Source organism: Salvelinus alpinus, chromosome 9, assembly GCF_045679555.1.
Source record: "Salvelinus alpinus chromosome 9, SLU_Salpinus.1, whole genome shotgun sequence".
NCBI lineage: Eukaryota > Metazoa > Chordata > Actinopteri > Salmoniformes > Salmonidae > Salvelinus > Salvelinus alpinus.
Genome location: NC_092094.1, coordinates 19355733 through 19371541, shown reverse-complemented (window position 1 = coordinate 19371541; position 15809 = coordinate 19355733). Strand labels below are relative to the sequence as shown.

General features: G+C 42.7%; 1 protein-coding gene across 3 annotated transcripts in view; it reads right to left on the bottom strand.

Moving 5' to 3' along the window:
- Positions 1-1239: 1239 nt before the first annotated feature.
- Positions 1240-15809, bottom strand: part of LOC139584458 (G1/S-specific cyclin-D2-like) — a 351941-nt gene continuing 337371 nt past the window's right edge. For all 3 annotated transcript variants that reach the window (XM_071416347.1, XM_071416348.1, XM_071416345.1), the window contains 2 exons: positions 13255-13403; positions 1240-5124 (listed from right to left, as the gene is read on the bottom strand). In XM_071416347.1, the coding sequence (XP_071272448.1) occupies positions 4948-5124; positions 13255-13403 (326 nt within the window). In that variant the 3' untranslated portion in view covers positions 1240-4947. The remainder of the gene's footprint in view (positions 5125-13254; positions 13404-15809) is intronic.

Genomic DNA, 15809 nt, shown 5'->3' with positions numbered 1-15809 from the left:
TTTCTAGGGAGTTTTTCCTAGCCGCCGTGCTTCTACACCTGCATTGCTTGCTGTTTGGGGTTTTAGGCTGGGTTTCTGTACAGCACTTCGAGATATTAGCTGATGTACGAAGGGCTATATAAAATAAACTTGATTTGTTTTGATTCGAGCCCAGGCTCTTTCGCAGCCGGGCCGCAACCGGGAGAGCCATGGTGCGACGCACAATTGGCCTAGCGTTGTCCGGGTTAGGGAGGATTTGGCTGGTAGGGATATCCTTGTCTCATCGTGCACTAGCGACTCCTGTGGCCGGCCGGGTGCAGTGCGTGCTGACCAGGTCGCTAGGTCTACGGTGTGTCCTCTGACACATTGGTGCAGCTGGCTTCCGGGTTGGATGAGCGCTGTGTTAAGAAGCAGTGCGGCTTGGTTGGGTTGTGTTTCGGAGTGCATGGCTCTCGACCTTACGGGAGTTGTAGCGACAAGACAGTAACTACTAACAATTGGAGACCCCGGAATTGGGGAGAAAAAGGGGGTAAAAAAAAGTTTATGAGTGAGAGAAGATTTTATTAGTAAGATAATAAAGCAATTTGTCAAAATCATAAAAAGAGCTGGATTGGATTTCATTCATGGTGAGTTTATTGATCATACAGCATGCCTTGATCCTTAACAACACTTTAACTGATCCTTTCAAACAGACCAATATAGAGCTGATTAATCATAAACAGAAGTTGTCAATACAGAACTTTGAAACCAACGTATTCACTTACAAGGCCTACATGATCCAGTCCCCCCAAAAAACAGCCTAACAAGCTGCATAAGAGTGCCTTAGAGCCCCAGAGTAAGAGGACAAACTCAGACACCAATCCCCCACTTGCCTGAAACTGGACTGATTAGAGTGTGTTTAAAAGGATGTCATACAGGGGAAGCAACAGAAATAACCAGATTCGCCTTATTTGTTTGTCTACCATCCAATTGATTTAAGCTGTCTACGTTCTTAATGGGAGATTTTGGTTGGTTTTGGTTGGACATGATGTCTGTCATCTTAGCTTTTGTTTTTAAAACAAGACTGTGGCCTGCCACCCACCACACAATCTCAGCTCCACTTCACTAACATCTCCCCAGTCCTTTTGGTTTCATGACTACAGCAACCTCTAATGTTCACCTCACTGTATGTTCACAATCACATCTCACAATCTGCTCCACTAACCATAATGACATACAAAAAGAAAACAGAAGTGAGAATAACATTGGACTGATATGGTGTCACACTCTTTAAAGCAGAAGTTTATTGAACAGAGGTTGTGCAACAGACATTTCTGAGGTACATGATGTAATTTATAGTGGATGGGGACAACTAAAGAGAAATCCACGCTGTTGAAACACACTTCCTCATGTCAGATACAGTATGTGGTGAGGTGTTTGATTGATTGGTTTAGCCATTTTGTATTGGTTTTCCAGACAATAGAACCTGGCACATACCAGATCAACTAAGCTCATCAAATCAAGCTTAGGAACCAAAATCTATTGACATTCAATGTAATTGGTACAAACCATATACTCATCAGATATTTGAGACATTTTCACATTTGTCTTTGCAATGAATGTCACATGAATCTCACATTTAGCACCACAATGAACATGGTATCACTTTAAACTGACTGAGGAAGTGGTGACTGGTTGTTGTGTCCCATCCACTAGGGTTTAAGTCCAGGTGGGAGCCTTGCATGTATGCCACCCAACACGGTCAGTACATTTCACAACAGACAAACTACTGTGCTTCCTACTGTACTGTTACTCTTCCCAGGCTCCCTAAAAACTGTAGAGTTGTGAGGTATTGAGATATTATTTTTTTTGTCCAGTAAACCTGAGGTATAGAGATACCGCATTTGCAGAATGTGACTGAGAAAGGAGAGCAAAATAGATCAAAATGAAAAGAAAACATGCTATCTAAGCAACCTGTACAAAGAACATTTCCAGTCGAATACTTATTTCATGTTCTTCTATTACCATCTACTTCAGTATTCTGAATGTATCTCTTAAGCGGTAAAATAATTATATTATAATACAAATGTTTATAAAATAGCAGCACACTCAAGTGACATCACAACTAAGTCATGTTATTTTTTTATATATAAGAATGAAACAAAATCATAGCTTTTAGCAGCGCAAAAAGACAATAATAATAACTCAACACAAATATTGACACTTTATGATGTCTTCACACCACCTCCATCTCTCTTCACTTTGGAATACAGTATCTAACCCCTTACAAACACTCCACAAACTCCATTAGGTCTGGACACCCCATAAAATAAAACAAACACAACTTTAAGGAGGTGTATTTACAAATTCAAACCTAACACAGTCCAAAAACGAAATCATAATCTTTGCTCAGAATAGAGCTTGCAAAAAACAAAAAAAGGCTGACATTCTTGGCAATGATGAACAGGGGCTAGTTTTGTTGAGAGGTTGAAGATGGCCTGGTTTATAAGATTTGTTTCTCAAAAACGTAGCCTGCTAAAACACTGAATCCTCAACTTCCCCTCATACCTACCTACCACACACATACTCACGTACACACAAACAAACGCTCAAGCACACACATGCGCACACACACACCAAAGCCCCCTTTAAATGTAGCATTGAGAATTTTGTGTGAGTCAAAGGAAAGCTACCTTGTGCTGGCGATGTACCCTGTTGTCAGTCTTGGAAGTGAATTTGTTTAATTCTGACGTTTGGGTAACTGATTGAACCCCATGCCAATGAAGTGACTGAAGCAGCAATCACTCGGGAGGAGAGGGGTTCACACAGAGACAGCTACACAGGGGTATCCCCATAGACAATAGGCCAGGTTCTACGAGCAAAACTATCAATAAGTTAGCCTTGAATATAGACCAACTTCATTTGTTTGAAAGAAAACCTCAATTGCCCTCAGAACATGTGCAAAAATCTGATGTTATGGTAACATTTTCTTTATAGTTCATCGCCCATGTGACTTTTTTTGTTGCTATGAAGCAGATCGAATAGAAAATTCAAGTATAACAAATATTTCATAATGTGATAACTTCTAAAACAAAATCATAAAACTGAAATCATAAAGGTCTGTAGCCTTTTTGAAATTGGCATTGGCATTAATTATTTGCTAAAACACATGAAATGGTCAGATGGCCCTTTCATCTTGCATTTTTCGGAATGTTTTTCGATCGGAATGTCCTCATATCGTAAGGTGTTAGGCCTCAATGTGGGAAACCAGCCCTACAAATTAAATCAAAGAAAAAGCTCACAAGAAAGCAGAAAACATCCATAGACCCCCACACCGTAACCATTTCATTTGTCCCTTGGGGAGCATGTTTTCTAAGTGCTTTGCTGTTGAAATCATAGGCGTGTTGAAACAACTATGAGGGACTACAGATGCAATGATCACAAATCTTCCCCTGCTCCAATACATTTCTCTGTCCTCTAATGAACCAATAAAGTTAATTCTCAATTAATGAGCTGGCAGCGTAAAATCTGGTTTTGATCCTAATTCGTCATCAGTGGCCTCGATCTGCCCAAAACGCAGAAATCAGATAGATATAATTTAGGCTCCTCTGCTGTATCCTTCAGCAACTCACCTACATCTCCTCCCTCTACACAGCAGCATGCTTCTGCAGCGCAACAAACCCTTTCTTTCCATCTACACCTGTTCACCCCCAACCCCTTCCATCCACCACAGGGATCCCCCCTCTCCTCTCATCTGAGATACTAGGGCACCACTTAGAGGCACACACTCCTCCTTACTGACACTAAGCAGCCTGAAGCTCCTTCCATAACTCCAAAAGAACAAAACAATAACATGAAAATACAAATGCTATCTGGCAATATTTGATTGGTATGTTGGCAGTGAAAAACAAACATCTCAAAATGAAACTTCTAAAACAGAGGGTCCACGGCTGACTCTTTTAGACAAAATGAAGGAGCACAGCCACCCCTCTCTACTCTCTCTCCATCCCTTTCACCGTTCCTCCACCCACTAAGGGGACTCAGATCCCCAGATTTCTGTTGGCCGACAACGCATATTAACTGAAGGCAGTGATATAACATAGATGCCCTGCAAATAATCCCTGTCTCCTGCCTGTTCCATAGTTTATCACCAGTCTAGTCTTCCCACTCAAGTGCCAAGCCATAACGCTCCAACACACACACACACACACACACACTCACACACACACACGGCAATCACACCAACCCACTCACACACAGAGATGCATGCCCACACACATACGAACAAGCAGCCTGACAAAAAGAGCTTATTGACGTCTATTACTCTTCATTCAAAAATAAGTTTCTTAATAATAATAATAATAATGTAATTCACTATTATATACTTGGCTGTTCCCTGGATTTGGGACCCTTCTTGTCTCTTTCTTAGCACAATACTCTGCAATTCATGCAAAGTGCTCCCCTTATCACCAACACACAGCCAAACCATGTCATATTGAGCCCTGCCATTCACGGTCAGTGTAGCCCATATGGGGCTCCTATCTCAGGCAGACCAACATGTACCAAAACAAAAAATAAAAAACAAAACAGAAAAACCTTGCCCCAAATGTGATCCCATATATGCAAGCCTTGAATGGACTCACCACTACTTTTTAAAAAGCCTTATTAAGCTATTGGTTTCTTATTCAATATAACTTTATTATGATTAAACAATCAAAAACAGAACTCAAAATATGATTGGCTTCCCTTCTGTATATCTGAGGAACCATTGAGCTTTCGTGTATCAAGTCAGAGCTTTTAAAGGATATCTATTTTATATCTAAAAATAGCTTTGATTTCGTAAAATATATGGGCGCATGTTTTTGTGTAATAAAATAAAAAATCTCTACAAAAACTAGCAAGCACTTTTTTCAAGGGGTAGTTTGTTTTTTGTTGTTTTTTTATGTTGATTTGTTGCTTATTTCGGATGTGCTACTGCTTCTTGCAGGCTCACAAGTTGATGTCGCAAACGTCTGTTGGGGTGCTGGACTGATCCAGCTCGTCCATGGTCTTACTGCTGGGACCATGCTGGACCTGCTGCTGATGTTGCTGCTGCTGCTGCCGCCCCTCGCGCAGGCTGCTCACCAAGACCCTCTCAATCTGCTCCTGACACTCCTTCAGACAGTCCTGCAACACACAACCAAACAGACATGTCCATAAATATATGAAGAGTGCACAGTACACAAGGAGATGGAAATAAATTTGTAAATAAAGTCAGACTCAGACAAAATGACACGTGTGTGCATTTACATATACACCTACATAAATATTAAACATTTTAAGATTTACATTTGAGTAATTTAGCAGACGCTCTTATCCAGAGCAATTTACAGTTAGAACATTCATCTTAAGATAGCTAGGTAAGACATTTTCTCAATAAAGAAGTTATCAACAAAGGAGATGCGAATGACTGAGATGTCAGTATACATTTAATACCTTCCAAGTTACAGCCAAAGCAAACAATGTAATATTTCATAGATTACTGGATTGATATATTGTGTCACAGCCACTTACCTGCCTGATATTTGATAAGGTTACATATCCTTTCCATAATCCATAACCCCAGCCCTGACCAATGATGTACAGTGGGGAGAACAAGTATTTGATACACTGCCGATTTTGCAGGTTTTCCTACTTACAAAGCATGTAGAGGTCTGTAATTTTTATCATAGGTACACTTCAACTGTGAGAGACGGAATCTAAAACAAAAATCCAGAAAATCACATTGTATGATTTTTAAATAATTAATTTGCATTTTATTGCATGACATAAGTATTTGATCACCTACCAACCAGTAAGAATTCCGGCTCTCACAGACCTGTTAGTTTTTCTTTAAGAAGCCCTCCTGTTCTCCACTCATTACCTGTATTAACTGCACCTGTTTGAACTCGTTACCTGTATAAAAGACACCTGTCCACACACAATCAAACAGATTCCAACCTCTCCACAATGGCCAACACCAGAGAGCTGTGTAAGGACATCAGGGATAAAATTGTAGACCTGCACAAGGCTGGGATGGGCTACAGGACAATAGGCAAGCAGCTTGGTGAGAAGGAAACAACTGTTGGCGCAAGTATTAGAAAATGGAAGAAGTTCAAGATGACGGTCAATCACCCTCGGTCTGGGGCTCCATGCAAGATCTCACCTCGTGGGGCATCAATGATCATGAGGAAGGTGAGTTATCAGCCCAGAACTACACGGCAGGACCTGGTCAATGACCTGAAGAGAGCTGGGACCACAGTCTCAAAGAAAACCATTAGTAACACACTACACCGTCATGGATTAAAATCCTGCAGCGCACGCAAGGTCCCCCTGCTCAAGCCAGCGCATGTCCAGGCCCGTCTGAAGTTTGCCAATGACCATCTGGATGATCCAGAGGAGGAATGGGAGAAGGTCATGTGGTCTGATGAGACAAAAATAGAGCTTTTTGGTCTAAACTCCACTCGCCGTGTTTGGAGGAAGAAGAAGGATGAGTACAACCCCAAGAACACCATCCCAACCGTGAAGCATGGAGGTGGAAACATCATTCTTTGGGGATGCTTTTCTGCAAAGGGGACAGGACGACTGCACCGTATTGAGGGGAGGATGGATGGGGCCATGTATCGCGAGATCTTGGCCAACAACCTCCTTCCCTCAGTAAGAGCATTGAAGATGGGTCGTGGCTGGGTCTTCCAGCATGACAACGACACGAAGCACACAGCCATGGCAACTAAGGAGTGGCTCCGTAAGAAGCATCTCAAGGTCCTGGAGTGGCCTAGCCAGTCTCCAGACCTGAACCCAATAGAAAATCTTTGGAGGGAGCTGAAAGTCCGTATTGCCCAGCGACAGCCCCGAAACCTGAAGGATCTGGAGAAGATCTGTAGGGAGGAGTGGGCCAAAATCCCTGCTGCAGTGTGTGCAAACCTAGTCAAGAACTACAGGAAACGTATGATCTCTGTAATTGCAAACAAAGGTTTCTGTACCAAATATTAAGTTCTGCTTTTCTGATGTATCAAATACTTATGTCATGCAATAAAATGCAAATTAATTACTTAAAAATCATACAATGTGATTTTCTGGATTTTTGTTTTAGATTCCGTCTCTCATAGTTGAAGTGTACCTATGATAAAAATTACAGACCTCTACATGCTTTGTAAGTAGGAAAACCTGCAAAATCGGCAGTGTATCAAATACTTGTTCTCCCCACTGTATATGTTTTTTTTTGGTCCCCCATATATATGGGTTAATTTTTTGGTTAAGAAATACTGTAAAATCACCAGGAATTCAGCAAAAAAATTGTTTAATTGAGGAAATCTGAGATATGTGAACATGTCTCAGTGTAATCAAGGTATGAAATGATTATTTACAAAAATATAATCTCTTTTCAGGCTTAGTTGTGGTCAATTTGCAGTGTACAATTAAGTGATAATGCCTGAGAAGCCGGTGTTTGGAAGATATATTGGCACGGGTGTTGGCAAACCGTGCCGATATATCCTCCAAACACCGGCTTCGAGGGCATTATCACTTTTATACAACAGGTTACCAACATATTCAAATAACGATTGAAATATTTTAATTAAAAAATATATTTTGATGAATTTATTCATACTTTTGTATCTTTCCACAAGATATAGTCCCAACACAAATCTAGGGTTTCTACCCAAGCCAGCTGATCGTTCTATCGTTTCAGTTGCCAGAGACCCAGTCGTTCAGTCTTTTTGTTCTGTATATATGGATGCGACCCAGTCGTTCTTTCTAAATGTTCCATTGCCATACTGGCTGGCAACATTCTTATCCCTTGCTTGGTAGCTAGCCAACTACGGCTAACTTACTTGTTCCCCCGACCATCAGCTTCGAATCTATAGTTGCCTACCCCTGATGTATATAAACCCTGGATTTCTGATGCTATGTAATGGCCAATGAGAGGCTTTGAAGCCACCGGTCGGCCATGTTGGCACTCCTCAGAAAAAGCAGTCCTTTATAGGAATGAATGGAATTTTACAGTATTTTAATTAAATGTAAAAAATAAAAATAAAATATATTTTTAAGTATTCATTTTTTTGTATTGGAGACAGTAACATTAGAACTTTCAAAAAATTATAATTTAAGGAAAAAGTTATATATTTTTCAATGTTTTATTTGTATATATAGCTCACAATTTAATTTAAAAGTATGCATTAAGGTGTCTGTAATATAATAAATGTGGCAAAAACAAATGTAGACATTAAACAAATTAATTTCTATAGCTTCCAAAATATTATTTTACAATGATGGGAGAGTGCCAAGATGGAGTCACATGGCTTCAACACAGCTCCCCCTGTCAGTCATCTAGTGTATATATAAATCATTGTCTCTGACAAAACAGAAGTGACACTGACACAGACCTCCAGTTTTCTGACTGTACTGTGCTTTACTATGGGAACAGGGCCCATGCAGAATTTGGATGACCGCTACCCTGACTCCCGCCGCCACAGACAGAGAGCTACGGCTGAGCGGTGATTAGGACCAGGCCAAGCATTACCTCAGCCCACTAGGGCCCAGCACTGAACACCTCCCCCATCCCCCCATTCATCCCCCCCCCACACACAACTCACCAGTAGCCTTGACAATGGTGAAAACACAGGTATAGGCCCTAGTACTGAAGCTAAGCTATGTTAATTACATCCACGTCCTGTGGGAACACAAAGGTGGTGCTTTTTTAACGAGCCAGTCTCTGCCTGTAGGGAATCCACCTGAGAGCGGGCCGATCGGGTTTCAGCATCAAAGAGAGCCGGAAGTACCTGAGAATCCTCCGGAGAAAGCAACCTCTCAACACCCCTAAGCCCCCCCGCCTCAGACCTTGTATCCGCCACGATGGGGAGATGATGTATTGGACATGAGGAGACCAAAGGAAAGGAAAGGAAAGGAAGAGAGGAGGACTGACTGATTTGTTTTTACAGGATTGGGATTTAGGAATCTGCCTCAAAGGGTGTGGGACAGAGGAAATATCCAGTAGTTCAGCCTGCTGTGGCCCCAAGATGCAGCTTTCAGGTTGGAAGTATTAGAGAGGAAGAGTTCTGATCTGACTATTAAAATATTAGTGCCCTGTAATAACTATGCTTATGGCTTGCAGTGTATGACAGTGCAGCCTTCTGGTGGTATACAACAGTAATGCACCCGTAGCTCTGTTGGAACAGCCGGGCGGCTGTGGGAAATAAGAAAGAGAGCCCCAAAGCCAGAAGCTTTAGTCTTGTGAGGAGGGGAACATTCCTTAGACATTTACAGCTAATTTAAACCTGATGGGCCATGGTTTGAACCTGTGTAATGGCTTCTGGGCCTGGGCAAGTGTTGCCTGCTGCATTGGTGAAATGAGAACAGAGGCCTATCACATGGGAATTGCTCCTTAAGAGTTGAACTGAGCTGAGTTATGAAAGGTCACCGTGTCAAAGGTCACAATGCAAAAATCTCCAGGAAAAGCCTTGCGCAAATGAATGCTAAATCAAAAATGCACTATGTAGGCTAGATATATGATCCTAGTGAATTACTCTGTAAATAATTAATGAATTACTAATTAAATAATAAAATGTATGTATTTGGGCTCAATCGAGGACGAGCCAAATGTATCTGATAAATGGACTCACTTCATATTAAATAACTCAATATTTATTATGTATTCTACCTATAGTGGCCCTGGATGTGGACAGATGTGAGAAGGCTGTGTGAGGGTTAGGGGGCCTAGGAATAGGGCTGGAAGAGCACTAACATGTGGAGGAGCCTCAGGGAGGGCGTCTCCCATGGTCGCAAACTGGCTGCGCCGACGTGGAGGAAACACGACCGTCGCCCAGCGTCCCAATTTTCTGCTTCAGAGGTCCCCAACTCCCCACCAACATGTGCCATGTGCTCCAAAAATCTACTCCTCCGAGATTAACTAAAGCACAAAACATGTAAAGGAACTGCCTGTGTCTTACCGCAAGAATGCAGGCCTTAACATCTTAAAAGACATTCCCCTCTACGCTGCTCTTTATAGCTTCAGTTTGGATCCCATGCCAAGGCCCACAGGCTTAATTTGAGAACCTTTAATGGCTTCAATATGACTATTGAAAACACCAATATGGTTTTCAGATAGGGTTTTTGGTACTTAGATACTAGGGAAGGCAGCACTTGGAATACACTAGGAATTTTGTATCCAATCCTGAGCCCCCATTCCCCCACTCTTACATCTTAAACTCCACCCAAATAAATAAAAATGTATTACAATTATTTTGACAATTCAAACAACAGTGTGAGGAGGAACCACAAGACAAACACTGCATCCATTGTGACATCACAGAGCCTCAAGAAGGAAGTTGAGCAGACAGACAAAACCATGGCATTTTTTAACTACTGTACCACACACGGCAGTGCTACTCTGTGCAGAAAGCATGGTCTGTCTGTGTGTGTGCGTGTGTGTGAGAGTGTCTGTGTGTGTGTGTGTGTGTGTGTGTGTGTGTGCATGTGTGCGCGTGTTCATGTGTGTCTGTGTTTAGGAGGGGGATCATGCCATACCCTGGGTGGTCAGAGCAACCCATGAACCCATGTACACAAGCTCAATGTGAGCTCAAATGTGATGTGTCTCTGTCTCTCTGCTTTGAGCAATGTCATGTTTGAGCATCACAAGGAGCTATACCATTCCCTTTGGCTATATTTCTGTGTTACACCCAGATTATTACACACATCATTGCTTAATAGACTAAACGTCCAGATGAAATTATAAACAACTTTGGCTAAAAGAAGATCTCAATGTGAGTCAGGAGGGGTGGATGATGAGTGGAGGGATGCAGGAAGGGAAGAAAAGGGAGAGAGGGTCAGGGGAGGAATGAAGGGGGTGTGGAGGACGGGCGTGTGTGTATCTGGTGTCCTGTGAGCTACTCCGAGAGTAAAGATGAACGGGAGAGAGTGAGAGTGTACGCTTGCCAAGCAAAGCAGACAAAAACGTGGAAACAGTCTTCTAGCCCCTTCCTCTCTTCCTGTTTCAGCCGGCTGTGTGTTATAACAGAGAAGGACCTTCTGCGCATTTAGCTTCAATGGAAGGTTTCACATTTGATGAGCTACATTACTTTTTATGTCAATCCACTTTCTATCGTCCTACCTTTCGCTGGCAATGCTTTTGGCTTCTTAGATGTTGAGAATCAAAACAGAAGCAGCAAACAACCGACAGTAGCCCAGCAACAGAGAATCCCTTTGGTCTTACAGGAATCACAACCAATCGAAACCTCCTAGTAACAAAGTTTTAATTCTTCCTCAGCGCCAGCGTCTCCCATCATGGCTTGGCCTGAAGGCTCACTGACCGGGCTGCTGTACCTGACTGACCACTCTCTGTGCCACACCAGGTGTATCTAAGGCTATATACACATTCCCCGGGGCGGCGTGAGACGGTGACTTGGCCCTATCACATGTCCTCTCTGAAAACCACACACTCTGGATACCAAATATGCCAGCGGGATGCCAGGGGTTGGTGTTGGCATCAGCAGCCGGGCTGGCAAGAGTTTACTTTACTTCATATTTTGCCTGGCCATCTCCATCCCAGCTCCGTGCCAACTCCCCAGCCGGAGCAACAAACCAAATGTGTGTACACTCTTACACTGTTTCATACCAAACTGACGACTGCGTTCAAACTGATATAATTGAGGTGGTTGTAGCCATTAGGTGTGGGATTGACATTAAGTGGCTGAGCTGGGAATTTTTGTAATTCATTATTACAATTTTATTGAACCTTTATTTAAATAGACAAGTCAGTTAAGAACAAATTCTTATTTACAATGACGGCCTTTCACACTTACCCTACCTGGAAAAGGAAGGGTAAGTGTGAAATGACACACGAATTCCTCTTTTGCTTTTATAGCGAGACCATAGACAGAGCAGTGCTAACCCACTGGCACAGACGTAATTTCAACATCTAGTTTTGATTTACATTTGGTTGAGTTGTCAACTAACGTGAATTCAATGTGAAATCAACAAAACATTTATTTGGATTTAGATTAAAAGTTGTGGGAAAAAATGACAAAATTCCCTTGTTGTTGACGACTTTTAGCAAATCCAATCAGTTTTCCATGTTGATTCAACGTCAACACATAGATTTTTCTGTTGTTGAAATGACATGGAAACAACATTGATTCAACCAGTTTTCGCCCAGTGGGAAGTAATAATCAAGCATCCTCTTCACAAAAATGCAGCTCTGGCAGGCCAGTTTACTGTAGCAGAGGGCCTGTGCTGCTCAGGCCAGCCATTTGTTGTTTATCGGCTATGGAGCACGACATCACACACCACACACAGGGGAGGGAGCCTCTCCAGCAGAGATGCATTATGGGGCATGAGAGAGAGAGGGGGTAACCATCACAAGTGAGGCGGGATACTGGCTATGCTCCCCTGGTGTCCCTTTTCACACTTCAACAGCTTTCTCTCCACCTCTCCTATCCTCTCCCACAACGGGACAGGCCTTGTGAAGCTCAGAGTCTGTCTCTTGCTCTGTCTGGCAGTAAGTTTAGCAGGAGAGAGCCAGAACAGAGGCCAATGCAGCTCAGGCAGCCTCAGCCCCCCACCCTCATGCCACCAGGTCTCCTCTCCCCGCCAGCCACAGCAGGGTCGACTGGACTTACAGGTCAAAGGACTCTGGTCAGGCCAGGAAGCCCTCGGGTCACACAGTCCTGCCTCAAACGAGGAGGAATGCACATGACCAAGGAATATTAGGAAGCTACCGACAGAATGGAGGTTAGCGCCTGCCATCAGGGAATTTTAAATGACAGCACTATTACCACCCCCCTGTACACCCGCCCTCCTTCACCTAACCCACCCCTGCTCCCCTCCTGATGAAAGCCAGCTGTGGCCCAGCCTGCCTGCCTGTGTTTGGACTGAGCTGAGCACCCCTCCACGGCACTGCTCTACCCCCAGAACCACACAGAGGGCCGCCTGGCCTGGGTCTGCTTCCTCAGTTTGCATTTGAACACCACATTCTGCCTGGATTTCTGTATGGGCTGGTTTTTCCGGATAGGCTGATTGGCTGAAGAGATCAAAGACTTGTGATTTTACTGGTGGTTCAACTTTGACTCACATACAGGCCTTGACTCAAATATTTTAAATGAACTTTACTGCAAGTGTAGGAACTCAGATATACCTAAATTAATAATGCTTCTGAGAAATATTCTGTGTAGACGTCAACCTCTGCTCTTACTCATACTGATTAGGCTGAGAAAATAACCAGAAAAAAACATTTGAAGGCGTTTTCTCTGAAGTCAGAATTGACCAGAAAGACAGGTCACTCACCACTTCTGTGTTTGTGATTTTGGCCAGCAGGTCTGTAAGACTGTCCCCCCACTGAGACTGGTCACCAGAGTCCAACTGAAGCCCACAGATAGCCGCTCCAACACTGCCCGTGGCGATCATCGATGGGGGGTACATGGCGAAATTGAAGTCTGTGGGAGGACAAAAAACATGCTGAAGTCATATGACTTTCTAAGACTACATGGTGGTAATGGAGGACACATTTGTCTGTCTGATCAAAAACAGTTATGAGGGCAGTAAAACTGATTTTAAAAGGTACCCAGCAATAAAGCTATAAAACAAGTCAATTTTATAGAGCATATCCCCAGTTAAAACTCATTTACACTTCCCAACTCATCCAGAAATATACACCACAAACACTCCAGGTGAGCCAGCAAAGGCCACTACATTTGGGGCAGCAGCGTAGCCTAGTGGTTAGAGCGTTGGACAAGGAACTGAAAGGTTGCAAGTTCAAATTCCTGAGCTGACAAGGTACAAATCTGTTGTTCTGCCCATGAACAAGGCAGTTAACCCACTGTTCCTAGGCCATCATTGAAAATAAGAATTTGTTCTTAACTGCTGTGCCTAGTTAAATAAAGAGAAAAACAAAACATTTTGTGAGATGTGAATAGTTTTCTTAAGTTCACAATTGACACAATAGGGGTATAGACAGACACGTTCCCCCTAGAGACAATCTGATAGGCTAATCTGGTGGTCATAAATAATCGCCTTTAGCACTGGATCCCACTAATGACCAGGACCCTGGGTAATGAGGGTTCACTTGGCTTGTAAAGGAGCTGAAAGGCAAACCCTTCCACCCCGCTGCCCCTCTACCCCCCTGTCCCAGTCAACCTCCCGGTCCGGCCCCTTTTCTTCCAGCTCCTGAGTAAACCGTGTGCTGTCTGAAAAAGCCCCATAGCGCTTGGAAAGGGTGGAATAAAGAGCCACAGTCCCTCTGCCAATGCTCACTGCTGTAGGTCCTTTTCCACGTGTGGTCGCAGGCGTGCGTCTCAAAGACCAATAACCTTGTTAGCTCCCCTCACTGTCATTCATAATGCAAATAAGATAGCTTGTGAATGGGCCACTGGCCACCAGGAAGGCCACTGGCAGAGAGGGAGAGGAAAAGATAAAAAAAAAAACTCCTAGGTTAAGACTCCTTCTGGGTTGTTACACAAAAAGAATGCATTTTGCATCCCTTTGATATTTTAAGTAGAAATGGTGCACCAATATTGCATTTTAAAAGCCTGTTATATTAAACAAAGTACCCTTTAAAGTGGAACTGACAACATTTTAGCAACATGAAAGCTTATTAAAATCTGTTCATATACACCCCCAGGAAGACTATAACACTTTAAACAAATATTTTCTGACAAGTGACCACTTAGATATGGTAATTTTCACATTTCCATAAATTCTTAGAATGTTTTGCAATTACGTATAGTTAAGGCATTTGTGAAAATACTATAGCAATATAGAGTGGGAAATTGACCATGCGTTTGGAAAATTAATAGACACTGCAGTAAATAAAACCGAATAAAAACATCTGTCTCGTCCTGGACTGGAGTCTATGCAGATCGCTGCGCCATAGCCAATCAAAGATACACTCTTAGAAAAAAGGGTTCCAAAAGTGTTCTTTGGTTGTCCCCGTAGGAGAACCCTTTTTGGTTCCAGGTAGAACCCTCTGTGGAAAGGGTTTTACATGGAACGGAAAAGGGTTCTTTCTACCTGGAACCAAAATGGTTCGACCTGGAACCAAAAAGGGTTCTTTAAAAGGTTGTCCAATGGGGACAGCCGAAGAACTCCTTTTTTTATTTTTTATATAAGAGAGTGTACAGTAGGCCTTAATGAAAACAAGCCATTTTCTACAAGGGCCTGCCATCATTCACTTTGAACTGGACTGTGTGTTTACAGGCAGTTGCAACAGCGCGACTTTAGATCATTAGAACGCATTCGCCAAAAGCCAGAAAATAAACCTGATTTCTGCAAATATGTAAATACCACGGGAGTCCATATATTTGGGAACATTACAGTCGTATTGATCAAACAACCATGAAAAGGTAAGCTCTCTCTCCCTCAGTTATGCACATCAACAACAAGATCAACAACTAATGCTAGCCAGAGCAAGATGATCTAACATCTAACGGAACATTAGATAAACCCTCTCAAACTTTTTCAGCTAGTTGGCCATCAAAATTGCACTAATAAATGATAGGGAATAGCTCGCCCTAACAGAGCTGGTTAGGCTGTTTGCATGTTATCTAGAGTGTTCGTGACCACCTATTACTTTTTTGCCTTGGTTTACTGAGACCGGTCCTATTCAGCAGGTGTTGCATGTTCATTAAGTGATTTTGCGCTCTGGCACACTCAGACGAGAGTGCTCTGAAATCAGAGTAGATAGCCTGAGCAAATTTGCGAATGCAAGAGATATGCTAACTGGATAACAGTCGTTCAAGTTCAGCATAGCTGCTGAACCTTTCTTACTAGCTAACCAAATGACACTTGCGTCTCTAGCTGTGTAGCCACCAAAAAAAGTAAGTTACTCACCTACTCCTCCAATG